This window comes from Nilaparvata lugens, chromosome X, assembly GCF_014356525.2.
Source record: "Nilaparvata lugens isolate BPH chromosome X, ASM1435652v1, whole genome shotgun sequence".
NCBI classification, from domain to species: Eukaryota; Metazoa; Arthropoda; class Insecta; order Hemiptera; family Delphacidae; genus Nilaparvata; species Nilaparvata lugens.
In genome coordinates, this window is record NC_052518.1 from 10,612,014 (window position 1) to 10,629,582 (window position 17,569).

General features: G+C 34.3%; 1 protein-coding gene across 4 annotated transcripts in view; it reads left to right on the forward strand.

Moving 5' to 3' along the window:
* LOC111055791 overlaps positions 1–17,569 on the forward strand; it is a 356,789-nt gene that overhangs the window by 280,839 nt on the left and 58,381 nt on the right. For 3 of the 4 annotated variants that reach the window (XM_039442387.1, XM_039442389.1, XM_039442388.1), the window contains one exon: positions 8,823–9,010. In XM_039442387.1, coding sequence (XP_039298321.1) covers positions 8,823–9,010 — 188 coding nt within the window. Of the gene's footprint in view, positions 1–8,822; positions 9,011–10,862; positions 10,959–17,569 lie in introns of those variants that run through there. The other variant, XM_039442390.1, reaches the window with a different exon arrangement.

Below are 17,569 nucleotides of genomic sequence, written 5' to 3' on the forward strand. Positions count from 1 at the left end.
TATATTCGACTGCATGTCGTGTGAAATACATAGAGAAAAGTTTGTTAATACACAGGCCCGGCCCCAGGGGTGGGCGGACCGGGCGGCCGCACAGGGCGGCAGGTTTTGGGGGCGGCAAATTTAAAGGAATGGAAAATTTTAAAATACAAATAAATGATAAATTCATAATATCAAATGTGAATGGTAAAATTATATAAAAAGCTTTTCAACCTCGAGCTAATGAAGACTTTTCTAAGATCAACAATATCCCAGGAACGTCTGAGTGGTCTAGCGAACATAAAATAGTTCAGTCCCCAGATCTTGAAGAATTGGTGAAGGAATTTCCCCATGCAAAGGTCAGACGAGTTCTACTTAATTAAACAGGTGTGTTAAACAAACTTGTAGAAATTGTAGTTCTAATTACTTAGCAAGTTAAGTAGGCCTAATACTATGTTGCAGTCTACGTCTTGAGGCTGTGCAAAGGCTAAAAATAAACTTTCTTGTACAGGTGATATTTTTCAAAGTTTTTAGATTTGTACCGGTATATATCAAAATGAAAAAGTTTTCTTAGGAAAACATTTTCTTCCAATCATTACTTTTTGAGATATGAACACCTAAAGTTTAAATTTTTGGGACAGGAAATTTCAAATTCGGTACGAGATAAATTCTTCATGGTAATGTTGATTGAATAAAACAAGAAAATTTTGAAACATTTTCTGAAAATATCAATTTTTGAAAAAGTTATTCAATTTCCAAAAAAACTCAACTAAACACTATTTTTGGTCATTTTTAGTAGATTGAATAACTTTCTCAAAAATTGATATTTTTAGAAAATTTGAAATGATTGAAAAAAAATGTTTTCCTAAGAAAACTTTTTCATTTTGATAGCTTGATCCTTAAGCGATCCTTTATCGTGTCCTCACGCGCCTCTCCACTAGAAATACTGAAATGAAGTGCAACTAACGGGTGATTCTCATAGAACATAATCTCATGAGCTTATATCATTGTGGTAAATATCACTGTGAGGACAATTTAGATGGTGATGATGGTTGAAGCTAAAAATGAGGTGTTTTTCACAATACAATGAGCATTGTTGTCAAGTGTACCTGGAAATCTATATGAGATAGAGCGCTCTACCTAGTCTCAGATGTTAGAGCACAAAATTACGCTCAGAGGGATTATGAATTTTACATCTAGATTGTAATCGGGATATAATATTGTTGATCAAATACTAAATATGATCAAAATTGATTTTTTTTAAATATCACTCAAATTTGAAATATCATAACTCAGTACTCATTGGAGATAGAGAGTTCCGAATGATCTCATTTCATTCAGAATTTTATGATCATAAAAAAGGCAATGCAAATTTTTCTGTCTGATCACTGATTTTGCCGGAAATAGCTGAAAACTGAACCTAAAATACGAAATTTTTGGGCCACTCTGTATTAGCATAAGGGAATTTTAAATGGAGAATTTGGTTCTGGACTTCTCTTATGTATCCAAATAAAATATTAAAAAATCAGAACTACGATATAAATTGCAAGCAAACCCCCATTTTTATTATATTGACTGGACTTTACTGTTCCCCAATATTTATATTTGTCAAATATTTGTTTAAATGTCAATAAATATTGATAACATAATTTTTTAGAGTTTACTGAGACTGTGGTGTCGCATCACAGCGGAGACACAATAGTAACGCTGGTTACACACTGGGCGGTTTCTGCCGCGGCGGCGAAACTGCCGTCGCCGCCTCGAAAAAAAGTCAAGCTTACACATTCAGCGGAAAAAATACAGCCAAACATCGAGCGGCAAAATTACCGCCACGTATGATCAGTAGCCAAAATAATTCTTGTAGTTCTTCATCGCAAATGTGTTGTGACTTCTCTGTTTCATGAGTGTTCAGTTAATTGTATTTTGCACATTTTTCAAAAGTATATATTATTAAGTGTTTAACTTAAAATAGAAAGGCAACAGCTTTTACCACTTTTGTTGTACTGTCGAAGGAAAAGAAGACATCAGAGAAATCGCCTTGCTTGGATTCATTGAAATGAACGTTTTTATTAAATCGACAGCGATATACAACATATTACAGTTTTTTCCTTGTCATCCAGAGTTTCAAAATCCCCCCTAATCTCCATATACACTTCCTTCCACGGATTCCTTGTTGCATCTCGATCCTTGAATATGTCGAGGGTTTTGTCCCACAAAACTGGCCTCTGTTCTACAAATGAGATTAACAACTCATTGTCTATCAACTTACTCATTTTCTCACACTCGTCAACCACAAACACTTAAAGCAATAAATAAATGTTAAAAACAACTTACAAACTTTACAACAAGACACAAATTGAAAGGCTGTTTTTCAAAGACCTCTGACTTGGAGCAACTGGGAAAGACGACTGATCAGCGGCGACGGTAGACAACCGCCAAATGTGTTAACGCCCATTTGGTCACTGCGTAGACAAGAACGGCAAAAACACCGCCAGCCGCAGTGGCAAAGGACGGCTGCACAGCTGCCGCCAACGGCAATATAGCCGCGCGGCGTTTCTGCCGCCCAGTGTGTAAGCTTCCATTCAAGTCCATAGACTACTGCTCGAACGGCGGCGACGGCGAAATTACTACCCCGGCAGAAACCGTTCAATATGTAACCGGCGTTAGGCGATAGCTCAAGGAGGGGTGGAACTCGGGATTAACAATTAAAGACGGGCTACCTGCGGGGGGGGGCGGCAGTTGCCGATCTCGCCCAGGGCGGCAAAGTCCCTAGGGCCGTGCCTGTTAATACATAGAGAAACAATAGCGTAAGTAGATATCCCATGGTATAGGGTGTTTATGTCGCAACTTTTACTGTTATCTCAAGCCGATTAATGTCGATTTTTACTGTTTTGTTGGGGTGAGAGTGTATGATCGGCACAGTATGAGAGACTACGAGCGTCACAAAGGTTCACGGGGAAGAACTACGTGGACTATCGGTTTGAGATAACAGTAAAAGTTGCAACATAAACGTCTTATACCATGGGATATCTACTTACGCTATTATTTCTCTATGATACAACGCAGCTCGCAAGGCCTCTTTCACACGATAGGAGACGTGCAACTTGAACACTGAACAGTGTTCACGTTTTTTTGTCGAAGTACATTGAGTCCAATCGTGTCTTTCACATGGTGATCCCGAGTCAGGAACCTCCTTTTGTCACGTCTTTTCCCTTCGAGGCAAGCAGAAACCCGTTCGGATCGAGATACTAGCGGACAAATCGCCGCTTTCACATGGTGATTCTACGTCTCTCCGGTCCTCACTTTTTCTCAAAATCTATCTTTCTTGAAAATGAAGATAGAAAGATTCTGATTTCGAATTTGGATTCAGCGACCCCAAATTCGATTAAACGTAAGTCCCGTTTTCGTATATATCCGAAAACAAGGAAGTTATGGCTGTTTTTAATAAAGCTTTCTATTATCATATAATTATACGGTAAAAACGAACAGGTACTGTACTATACAGTACATAATATGTACTGTACCTATTATAATACAACTTACACTGTATCCGTGTAGGAAATGGTGATATTTATCTTGATTTCTGAAAATATCGAAAAATAAGGGAGTAAGATAATTTTGAAAAACCAATGTTTTCCTGCCGATTGACAAAACAGATTAAACATTTTTCTAAGACATATTATATCTCACACTAAAAACGTGTAACGTGATATCCAGATCACTATTCAAGCTATCAAGCTCTTCATAAATTTATTTGTTCCCTCATGGCAGTAGGTTTGCACCCAACTTAAACATTTTCATTATAATCATTAAATTGTGATAGAACACATTATCGTATTGATCTTCTAAATCCAGTTACATGCACATCGATTTCCGTAAAATTGATTTTTACCGTTCCTATGAATTCTACCAGGTTCAGCGCAACTTGTTAAATATCATTATGTTTGATTCAACAGATTCATAAGGACGGCAAATAATCGAACAACAAAAAAGCAAAAAGTTTGTGTCCACGGTATACGACATAGAAAAGCAAAAGCTCACGCTTGGTCCATAGTTTTATGACTGAGGATTCAGCTCAGGCTCGGCGACTAAAATCGACAAGCCATGATTATGTTAATCACTCACTACTCATAATACAAAGTATCGAACTGCTTTGTACTATGATACATGGTTTTCATTCTGTATCATTCTTTAATAAAAATAAAACGAGATTCTGGTGTCAGCATCAAAGTCGCCAGGCTGGTATGGCCTATTCATGACTTTTTCAATATGCATTAAGTTATCCACTCAGCAGTTCTAATACAAACACAGACATCAGTTTCGTTTTACTTGAAATGGAATGACATTTTTTATTCTTTCAATTCATATTATTACCATAGATTAATCCAGATCAGCACAACGTTTATACTATATGTTCTCATAATAGATTTTTATGATTGTTGCAATGAAATAGAGTCAATAATTACTGGGAATCTAAAGTGATATTCAACGATTTAAACCTGATAAATTAGATTGTTGAAAGACAATTGAAATTCAGTGAAGTTTGCTGTGCAAGATTCCTTTTCCTCGTATTTTGTTGGGTGATGAGTGGAGATGTTTTATGATTTTATATTTGGATTCATCTTATCAAAGTTTAATTTTTTTGAAAACTAGAACTTTTAAAAATTAAAAATGTTCAAGTTTAAACTTTTCAGGTGTTTAAAAACTTCTTAAAACCTCTTCGTGAGGCAGGAGTATTGTTATCTTTAGTACGTTCACCATATTATAATCATTATGATAATGGAAAGCTATATTAAAAACAGCTATAACTCCCTTGTTTTGGGTATTTTTGAAAATGGGACTTACGCTATAAAGAATTTGGGGTCGCTGAATCCAAATCCGAAATCAAAAATCTTTTATCTATAAAAGTAAATCTTTTTTAAGGAAGTTAGACTTTCAGAAAAAGTGATGAGTCATACTTTGAGCAAACGTCGGCTTACTTGTTAGATCCGTCAGCTAAATTGAAAGATCCCCATGTGAAAGCAAAGGAGAGCTGCAAAATATGAAATATAATCTTCTGTAATATGATCTTCAGGAGGCAGGATTCTGCCGTGTGAAACTGGCCGAATGGATCAAGAAACCATCATCTTCAATTTCTCTTTTACTCCTTCTTCATGGGTTGTTATCAGATTCATGTTTCGAATAGATGTGATAGATTAATTAATCTATCTCATTATGAGATGAAATATGAATCTAATCTTCAAGTTTCACTTATGAAAAGCATTACTGTGTTTCTTCAAATATTCACCTCAGAGGTACATCCAGAATTCACTCAAGATATGCCAAATATCTTTTCAAGATCAAGAACTCACTCAAGATAGAACATTGTTGAAATTTAGAGTTCTCCTGAGTTGATATGTCTCTTTCAAACTACAATATTATATTCTATAGTAAAGTCCAAGTTATAATGACAGTATTTGATCAATTTTGGTTTTGCTATCCTTGTCTATCATTCGACAAAGCCGGTGGTACTATCCTTTTCCAGGTCCACAACGATGCCAAGTATTTTTTTTGACAATGTAGAAATAAAATTAATTAATGCAGAGAATCGGCATCGCTATTCTCCTATCTTTATCCACTGCCATTATAACGTGGACCTCACTATAGTTGTTTATAATAAAAATATCCATATTATGAAATGTTTTTCCTTCCAAAAAGATATGACAAATTTAATCAATCAACTGAAAATAATAATGAAACTCTATAATATGGAACTCTTTAATGAATTTACTACCATAATGAAACTCTATGATGAACTACTACTGTAAAATGAAACTCTATAGTGAGAAGAATCACTTTCGATTCCAGATTCAGTCAAGCAATTATAAAAGAATAAAACCCCGTAGTGGAATTTACTTTGGTCTGTCTGCATTTAGTGAATGATAATCATTGAAGCTATGTAAGCGGATTGCTGACTGAGATATGAATAATAATTATTCCGATTCCATCAAATGTGTAATAAATAAATGAATAAAGAAATACAATTTTATTGACGTTCAACATTTCAAAAGTCACGGACAACGTCAGAAATTACAGTTTTAAATACTGTTACTGGTGAGATACTGTGATTTGAGATTCTCGTCTCAAATTCTCAAAAGAATGCAGTTGACCCCCACAATAGATTAACTTTGTTTGATGAACTAATGAAGTAATTAATGAATTTATTAGTAATTAAGAAAATAATTTATTAAGTAATTAGAAGTAATTAATGAACTAATGAACTAATTAATAATAACTTTGTTTGATAATTAATGAAAACACTGAGGTTTTGTCAAAAATATCACTAATTTTTTGTAAAATAATAATTACAAACATATTCCAACCCCAATGATGTCATCTTCAGTGCCTGTTATAGTTTTGACTCCTATATGGGAAATAAATTAATAGAATAGAATATTTATTTCGCCAAAATACGAAATAGATATAAGACAAAATGTAAATTATAATAAATCATTGGCACAGCCAGCGAAGTCAGACTTGTGCGCTAGCTGTGAGTTCGTAGAACAGTAGAAAGCAAAAGAATGAAAAAACAACAAGAAGACAAGATAAATGAAAATAGAAAGTAGCCAACTAATTGAAATTCTAATAAATAATACAATGATGAAGAAAAATATGAATTAATTTTGTGTTAACATTATATCCACTAGGTGATAACCAAAAACAAATCAAATACTCTTCCAAATGAAAATGAATAAAGAAAAATACAAGAAAATTTATAGAATAAATTGATTAAAAAGAATAACATAATACATCTTTCTGAGTAATGACATAACACTTTTCTAAAATTTAGTGCTTACTAACATCCAATCAGTGATATTTTTGACAACATCCCAGTGTTTTCATTAATTATAGTTCATCAAACAAAGTCAATCTATTGTGGAGGTCAACTGCAATCATTTGAGACGAGATAGCTGAAACACCTAGGACGCTGTGATATCTATTCGTTGTTCATTATTATTCACTCCTGAAACCACTCAACGGAGCGGCTGGCCAATGAACTAGGGTGAATATTGTTTAATGGACGATAACCTATTATCGATTAGAAATCTGCCCTTGTAGGGTAAGAGGGAAGTCAACCGTGAAAGAACTGTTTGCAACTAAGAAAGTGAAAGTTCAATTTGCGAGAGGTATTTCGGAGAGATTTCGCAAGTCAATTAGCATTTTCAGGGATAGCCATAATTAAAATTACCTTTGAGTGATTTCAATCAACATTTCCTATTAGTATGCAAAAAGCTACTGTATTCTGTTGCATATTAATAGAGTCTCTATTATTGTTGTACTTCTATAGTTAGAACTATATAGTTGACTTTTTGGATACATAGTTAGATATATAGCTATAACTATATTCTATTCATATATCTTCTTGGTTATATATTATATCATGAGATATTACGCACTGGTATTATTATTCCTCTTTGATAAACAACTTGGTATTTGCCATGTCTGTCATGAATCTACACTCAAATCTTCATAGCTCCACACCTATTTTCCTACTTGATTTTTAATGATTGTTAAGTCTTCGCTTAGACTTCTCTCATTTTATAGTCATTTCACATAAACTAGCACCAAGATTATATCTATGAATCTATACCAATCTATACCAAAGATTATAGGAAATCATGACTATAGTGTGCTCCACGGTTTAATTAATGGAAATATTTGACTAACATTGGTGTTGCTATCATTGGCTAGCATTCGACAAAGCCGATAGCGCTATCTTTTTCAAGCCCAGCAACGTTGCCAGATTGAATTTCAACGATGTAGAAATATAATTAACAGAAAATTTAACCTCAATTGTGAGAATCTTTATTCAATTATTGTAAAATATATTTTCATGACAAATAAAATAGATATGAATATAAAGTAGGCTTAGTTTAAGAGTATAAAAAAGTAGACTTAGCTCTATTGGTCTACTAATGATTTCTTCTTTACAACATGAACTCAAGTAAATAATGATTTATCATAATGAAATAAAAACACAAATATATTGACAAATTCTACAGTTTTATTTGATACAGGACCATGGATTCGTGACCACACACGTCACATTTTCATATATGTGTGTTTTTATTTCATCATGGAACGGTTTTACAACATTGACAGTGACTTAGTCGGATTTATAATCACCTTTTTTCTATTGCTCACATGAGCTTTTTACTTGTGTGTGGGTAATGGGAAGTGCGAGGGTAAGTTATGAGATAATCAAACTTCCAAGCCTAATCGATAGGATTCGGCGGGATTCGAACCCGCGACCGGGTAGCACTAGCAGACTGACGGGTGCAACGCCTTAGTCAACTCGGCAAATTTATGAATCCATAGATGAATAATAATAATACTGAGGGTGAAGTCCACATAAGCTCTTAGGCTTGTACGTGGGTAATGAGTGAGAGGGTTGATGATGAGAGATAATAATAATATCGAGGGACCTGGCTGGCTCAGGTCTGGTGTCAGAGTTTTCAGGTCGCAACTGATCAATTTCAGGGCCTCTTACATGACCTAACGAGCAGCCGGGACCGACGGCTTAACGTGTTCATCCGAAACACGGGGGTGGCCCGAGAAAAATATCTTGCCCGGGCTGGGATTCGAACCCGGGCCTCTGGATCCTAAAGCCACCATCTAGTCCACTTGATTACGGCCACTCCTATGATGAGAGATGACGACTACTTTTTAGGTAGTTGGGACCGACAACTTATCGTCTCCTCCGAAATACATGTCCGGCAAAATTATTCATTGCATTTTGTGTATTACATGGCAATTAAAGTGATTTGTATGATTGGAAATGAGCTGATTCTGTTTGTGTTTTTCAGCCTGCAAGCGTGGCGGCCTCAATGATGGTGGATAAGAGCGGGGTGGGTCCGGACGGGGGCGACCCAGCTGATCCGGACTCGGAGTTGCGAAACAATGACGACGTTTGCCTCGACATCGACCAGAGCCCCTCTCCTTCTACGCCTAAAAACGAGGAAGGAGGGGGGATGGATAAGAACCAGGGTAACAGGTAAACAATATTTTCTTCAATTATTCATCTACAACTACTTTCCAACTTTATATATAACATGTTGTTTCTATTCGATGCGTGAGTTTATTGAGTATTTCAACGGCAATCACTCATCCTCCAATGCTTTTATCATTTAAGAAGTAAAATGACTCAACTTTAAAATTGACATGACAAATCCTTATACCCCTTTGATAGGAAGACATTGGATATCAAAAATATATCATAGTTGAAGCTAAAACTGAATCACACCAAAAATTGTTCGAGCCCCTTTACATTAGGCTATTAAAGTAAAAGTACTCAGATCTAAACTGTAATAGTCTGTTTATCGGAAGAATCGTCAACAATAACAATAAGATCGCGCTTGTGTTCGTAAGTAACTGATGACTTATAATATTTATAGTGATTTATTTGTTTATTTATTCAATGATACAAAAAACTCATTAGAGCGATCGGGGGGGGGGGAGGTCAAAAGGCACAGCCCGAAACTGTTGCTTCCCCAAATTTCGATTCATACACCAAGTCCAAAAAGTAGGTTATATTTCATTCACTTTTGAATTTGAGTCCAATTTTCAGTACAAACACTTAAAAACGAGAAATTTTGTTTTATACTCTTTTTTGTGGTATAAAATACTCTAGAAACCTCTGTACAACATCGATTGGATATCAATATAATATACATAGTGTATAGTTATGATATTGTACAATATTGGAAATGTTTTGTGATTGAACATAAATATTTGGATATACATGAATAAAAAACGAGAAACATACAAGTGGTAATTATAACAAGACGATTTTTAAAGCCTTGTTCACACCACTGTGATTCATAGCCTATATATGAGGGGACGATTTCAATCATTTAACTGCAGTTTGAAAATTTTCGTAGCCGTGAACGAATGCGAATGAATGTTATTGTATTAATCATTAAAAATTTTAATCAACCATGAACCATCAACTATTAGTCATCAACCATCAACCATTAACTATAAACCATCAACTATTAACCACCAAAAATTAACCATTAACCATCAACCTTCATTATTAACCATAAATCATTAACCATTGAAAATTAAACATCACCTATTAACCATTAATCATTGAAAATTAAACATCAATTATTAACCATCAATCTTTAACATTAACCATCAATCTTCAACATCAACCATCAATCATCAACCATCAACCATCAACCATCAACCATCAAACATTGAACATTAACCATACATCAATCATCAACCAATAACAATCATTCATTAACCATGAACAAATTTAAGGAAAGCTTCTCTCAATTATTATCTTAAGGATACGCATCAGTTATTGATGGTAATCGGATGTAAAAGCATCTACTCTTCATACTTTTCTCACCTTGGAGTCAATTCAGCCTGTTCTTATTAGTAGCGATCAATAATTCATTCAATTTATAGCTTATAATATCTAGAGATTAGTTTCATCGTTAATGCTGGGGAACTACTGATCAAGAGCTAAATATTTGAACGAATGTCTGCAGAATATTGTAAGGCAGATGAATGTAAATAGAATGTACGCGCACCGACTTGGAGAATGTTATAAATAAGCAGATCTCCGTATTTTGCGTGATTCTTCAAAGGCTTTGAGAACGGAAAGGGTGGAAACTAAGATTCATATGGGGAAAGCGAAAGCTATCGTTTTTACGGCTTCCTTTGAACATTTTTGTTTGAAATGCTGGATCAGTATCAATTAGCGTGTCTACATTCTAACTGTACAACTCAGTAGTAAAACGTCCTTCTGATGTTAAACACTAGTTACATGGGATTTTTTACGTGTCATTGCCGTAGAAGTGGAAAATTTAAGTTGCCTGGGAATGGCGTTGTGAGTGGATAGCTCGATGTACTTGCGGAAGGATGGAACTATCGGCTTTGAACAGATCGAAGAGCGAATCTTCTTTGTTGCTGCCTAATGAAGGAGACAAGTGAGTTCCCAATTTCAAATAATAATAATAATACATTTGATACATTCAATGATAGTACATTTCTTTCAAAAGCCTACTAGGTAAAGGTATAAACCTATATTTATGTATACTAGGTAATGCTATATTTACTAGGTAAAGATATAATTGAGTAGGGATAGTGATACTAATATTATTGTAAGGCTTTGATACAAAAATGAGCAATTTATGTCTAAAGGCTCTTATGCAATTTTACTTTTCATGAGAAGTTTTGTATGAGAATTGAAAAATATATCGTTATTTTTGACGTTGAAATAGTGCTGTGAACAATAAAATATTATTATAGAATTTAGTGCAAAAACAACGGGCAGGGTAGGCAACATGCTTAACACACGGTTTGAAACTATCAATATTCTAATTGTAGCCTACTATAATCGCTATAATATTTTGCATTTAAAACACGTTGTGATTGTCTTCCCAGCTTGAAACCATTCAAATTCACTTCTATGAACGTTCAACTCTTTCAAAATAAAACAATTTGAACCGCTTGAAATCATCCAATTTCACTTCTATGAACTTTTTACTATCCAAAGATAAACATTGGATCTGCCTGAAATCATTGTAATATCATTTCTATGAACATTGTACTCTCTGAAGATAAAACATTCCAACCTGCTTGAAATCATTCAATGTCACTTCTATGAACTTTCAATGAACTTTTTGTTCTCTAAAGATAAAACATTCAAACTGCCTGAAATCATTGTAATATCATTTCTATGATCATTGTACTCTCTGAAGATAAAACATTCCAACCTGCTTGAAATCATTCAATGTCACTTCTATGAGCTTTCCACTCTTTTAAAATTAAACAAGTTGAACTGCTCGAAAATCATTTAATGTTACTTCTATGAACGTTCTACTTCCTAAAGATAAAACATTGAAACTGCTTGAATCCATTTAAAACCATTTCTATGAACTTAGTACTCTCTGAAGATAAAACACTCCAACCCGCTTGAAATCATCCAATGTCACTTCTTTTGATACTCCCCTTATTCAAATCACTTCAATTGTTTCCTTTTTTGGCTCCCCTTCCAATTCCAAACTTAACTTTAGTTTTTTGTGAATTCATTTTTGTTTGAAATATTTTCATATTGTTCATATATATGTCTTCCATTGTATGTCTGTTTATTGAATCAGTATAATAACATTTATCTTATTGCATGCATCATTCCCACGTATTGTGTATTGTGGGAGTGCGAAACTATACAAAGAACTAGGCTATAGTCTTTTACGCCCATTCCCACAGTACTTTACCGATGTTGATGTGGATTCTATCTATCCTAAATGTTTTGCAACTTCACATGAAAAGGCATGGGCATGTTTGATGTGTAAATTAAATCAGCCACTCCACCCTTCAGCTGGCTCCTCTTCCATTTTTGAAGTTGAAAAGTCAAAGGGTACGAAAAACGTAAAAGCGGTCCTCAAGATCGTTTTCTCCAAAAATGTAAACCTTAAATTCACGTTTGAACCATCAGCTGACTCAATTGAAATACATAGTGCCAGCTGCACAAAAGCTGGTTAAACTTTAACCGTGATTAATTTCACAAGAATCAATCAGAGAAGCCGTCTTTTCTAAAAGTCCTTCTCTGATTGGTTTTCGTAGAATTGATTACGGTTAAAATTTAACCAGCTTTTGTGCAATCGGGCCTCAATAATAAGTGCAACCATACATTGATTGAACTGGTTTGATAGTTGAAACAACTTTGAGGAAAGCGACCTTTAGACGGACAATATTATCGTACAAATTTGTTCCCTTTTATTAGGCCACAGTGTTTATTACATATTTATTCTAGCTGTGAGGACTATTGCTAGAAGTATTATACTGGTATTGTACAATAATTTCGAATCTCTAAGGACCGTTTTACATATGAAACGATTGGGAAAGTACAATGATTGTAACCCTGGAACCATGATTGATTTTATCATCACTTACGTAACTTGAGAAGCGACGATTTTGAAACCTTCCCCCATCACTGAAACGGAAAAATAATTACGCAAGATACTTTCTGTTGTGACAGGGCGTAAGGCTTATAGAGATCCTAACCCTTTCTAAGTTCAGTTTGTTTTCGAACATATTATGATAACACGTGTTCATCGCCATGTGAAATGAAAACAAACTTTGTATTGACTGTGATTATAGAAGATGAGATACAAACTTATGGATACTATTTCAACTAACTGCTTAAATGTAACGGAAATAACTAACAAAAATGCAACTTCGAATACACTTCGAGTTCACTCTTTATTGTATTCATTGACTGTACACTACGCATTTTTGTTGAATTCAATATATGATTATTGTTATTCTCTAATGTACTTGTCATTGAATAAAGATTTCTTTTTATTACATGATTATTTCCCATTTCTCACATCCATAAGCCAAGGATGAATTATATTTTTCCTACAGTTACGTTGAAAAGTGGCCATTGCTGCACTGATTACAGAACGCAAAGAATCACTTTTCCGCTCTAGTGCGGGAATAGTATATTTCGCACCTAGGGCCGAAAATGAGATATTTCCGGCTCGAAATCGGTTTTTAAGTCCGAGGCCGTAGGCCGAGGACTAGAAAAGATTGAGAGCCGGAAATACATTTTTGCCCATGGTGCGAACGCTATTTTTCGCCACACCCAAAAAAAACTTCCCAATATATAAGAAATAGAAAAATAAATAAAATTCAAACAGCCTATTTGATAGTTTGAATCTTGGTTATGACAACTTTTACTGTCAATTAATTTCAATATTACTAATTAATAATTTACAATAATGACCATATTTTTATACTATTAATATTAGGCGTGAGCTTTGCGCCCAGTGCAATATCATGGATAGATGGATGAATAGAATTTTCATTAGACTACTATTTTGAAATAATGTGATGAAAAAATTAATATAATTGCATATTTCACAGTTTTGTCTCAAAATATATCTAAAAAATTGATTGAAATTTAAATTACGGTAACTAATATAAAAAAAAGGTAATAAAAGTCGAAATTCATCGACAAAAAAACAAGTCATTGACCGAGATTCGAACCTAGATCATGTTTGTTATTCACTGAGCTTTGAGTTCTGACTGACGCCTTAACGCTCTCGGCCATTCCGTACTGTTGAACGTTGGGGCCTGACTGATAACCCTTAACATACACGTAATACTGTAATACTAGACTTTTAAAAAAGTTTACTTCACTCCTAAAAAGCGTACCGTACAACAGACTTTGGCTCATGACTTATATTATTAAAATTAATAATTAATTAATTATCTGTCTCACAATAAAATTTTCACTCTGAATTAAGTCAGATAACGTAGGCTATGTAGGCTACTATAATGATAGAGTATAGCGCAAATTTGTAGCCGGTTTGCTGGCATTTTCACAACAAAATATTGCTCTGAAAATAGTTAAATCATAGAGAAAACATTTGAAGATTCAATCTTGAGTGGGCCTAATGTTTTCTCTATATGGTTTATATTGAAGAAAAATTATCTAAAAGTTTTAATAATGAATACGGAAAAATTACTAGGAATTTTTCAGTCAATGCTGAGTTTCACCAGTAGGCTTACCTTAAACTTCAGATCTGTGCTGTATTTGCTTATTATTATTGTTGATTGTATTGCATTAAGAAGTGGAATTCGATAATAAAAAAGAAACAATTATTACTCTACCTCACTTTTAAATATTGATACAATTATTGTACTTTGATTTCAAATTCGATTCTTCACTTTTAAATACTTGTGATACGTACCTTCTGACAATGGACAATGTAGCCAACATTATATTGTTGAGGCTATGGAGATATATCATCGTATTCTATTGTTTGATATCAAAAACACAATAATAAATATTAAATTATGGAACAGTAATTTATAAAATATATTATTATAGACATAATACCGCGATTCACGATACATAATTATATAGATTATTACAGTCATTATGAGATTATCTCTCTATGATTTTTGTGAGATCGGACACGATCAGCTGTTATTCAAGGTCATTTTACAGCCCTAGGGCCGTAAAGTTTTACCGGCCTGGTCGGAAAACAATCACTTTCGGCCTCCATATGACGCACGTAAACCAGCTCATTACATCCAAGTGTGGCGAATAGTATATTTCGCACCTAGGGCCGAAAATGAGACTTTCCGGCTCGAAATCGGTTTTCAAGTCCGAGGCCGTAGGCCGAGGACTAGAAAAAGATTGAGAGCCGGAAAAACATTTTTGCCCGTGGTGCGAACGCTATTTTTCGCCACACAGAGAAATAAACAATATATATGAGAATAATTGTTTATTAAGCAGTTCCGAAAACAAAAGTGGAAGGTCATAGCTCTAGCTATTAGTATAGTTATTAGTATCTAGTTATTATTAGTATCTAGTTATTATTAGTATCTAGTTAGTATAGAAAACTGAAGAATACATAATACTTGGAAACCTCACAGAATCATATTGATTTTTCCAATACATCAATAAATTTTAGTTCTATTAGGATCCTCCTCAATTTGAATCAGGCAGCCTCTTGTTTTCCCAATTCCAAAAAAATACCTAAAATACTCGTTTCACTGGGAATTCGTGTCTGATAGTAGCCTACATTATAACTGAAGAATAAAAATTATTACTCATTTTATTGTGATCTATTCATGTTTTTCTTATGAAATTCAATAAATTATAGGCCTACAGCATGAAGACTATGTCCAATTCATTTGTACTGGTGGCAAAATTTTACATTGAAAATAATTATTTGATAAAATCCAAGTTCAATAGTAATGAAAACAAATTCCTTCAAAAAATAATTGATAATAATACGTTTCGAGGGAAAAAATTAAGAACAAAAAATGGGAAGCATCGGGGAATTTGAACCGAGGTACCCTCGCTCCGTAAGCAAGCTTCTTACCGCTGCGCTACTTAGACGTTGGTAAATGGTAGTCTTATAACCTGCTGATAAAAATACACACTTTGGGCTATGGAACTTCAATTAGCCTACGGTAGCATAGATGAATTTGAACATTAATATTCTGAAAAATCTAGAAGGAAAATAGAAATTGGGCTTCCAGGTGCACGAGATTGATATTTTTAGAATCTATGTTCAAAATTTGGAGATCTAAATCATTCCCGTTTTTCCGGTATGCAATCCACAAGTTGACATGTTTTGATGCGAACAAACACAACCCCACTCTCTCTTATTATATAGAAGAAGAAGATACCTATCTTACCTCTATTTCATTCATCCAAATAAAATGATAGTATATTACTGCAGAATACGTTATTCAATTCTAGAAGCATAAACTGATTCTGTTTCATAAACTATTTGTTAAAACGTTCAGCACCATGGATATTGCCCAAGTAGTTCCAAAACTATCCACCAGGTTTTGTGATAAACGCAGTACTATGAGGTTGAGGTTAGATTCTATTATACTCTGAAAATTGAATTTGAGTAGTTTATAATATCTTATTTGTATTTCATTCATCCAAATGAAATGATAGTATCTTATTGCAAAATACTTTATTCAATTCTAGAAGCATAAACTGATTCTGTTTCAAAAACTATTTTGTAAACCCGTTCATATCAAATCAGAATCAGCTGTTATTCAAGGTCATTTTACAGCCCTAGGGCCGTAAAGTTTTACCGGCCTGGTCGGAAAACAATCACTTTCGGCCACCATATGACGCACGTAAACCAGCTCATTACATCCAAGTGTGGCGAAAAAAATTTTTCTGCACTCCAGATTTGCAACATGGCAACGCAAAATACTTAGTAGGTTATATGGAGCAACAGTGCAGCAAAATCAAAATGAAGTTGGTAACAGTGACTGGGCTGCTATAGTGAGCAGAGGTGCAACGAAGCACAACACGCTAATTATTAGTATTATATATTATAACCAAGGACACATTTTTATTCAATTTGACAATAAATTAAGGTTTTTATCAATAATAAAATTACACAGAAAAACATTTGATGCATTCAGGCAATTTTACCCATAATTACCCAATTTTCATATTCAATGGTAACTGTAGGAAAAACTTAATGTGAAATACGTGCGCAAAGTTCCTCTGCTGCACTCAACAAACCATTCCGCCCTCGCCTACGGCTCGGGCGTAAACGTTTCTTTCGGTGCAGCAAACTGTCACTTTGCGCACTAGTTGCACAAATAACTATTTACTAGCAGGTAACCCGTGCTCCGCAAGGATCGATTTTAAGACTTGACGTAATGAAATATACTGCAGAATTTCAAGTTAATCAGTCCAGTAGTTCAGACGTGATGATGCGTCAAACATGATTTTCCTATCCCGTATATAAGCCAGTTCTTTTCTTTATTATAGTATAGATAATGTTCCATCCCAGCACCTAACTCTGCTAATTTCATCGCTTCATTCCAGCAAAACGTCAACAAATATTAAGATTTGCTGAAAGTGAGATCCAATTTAAAGTGTCAGTGTAAACAGGAATTGATGTTATTTTTAGGGAATGTTGACAGTTTGGGGTGGTTCCCCTCCCCCTATAGGTAGGCTATTATATGCGTGAACATAGATTGAGTGATGTATGTTATAATGAGGTCCACGTTATAATGGTATTATTTGATAAAACAT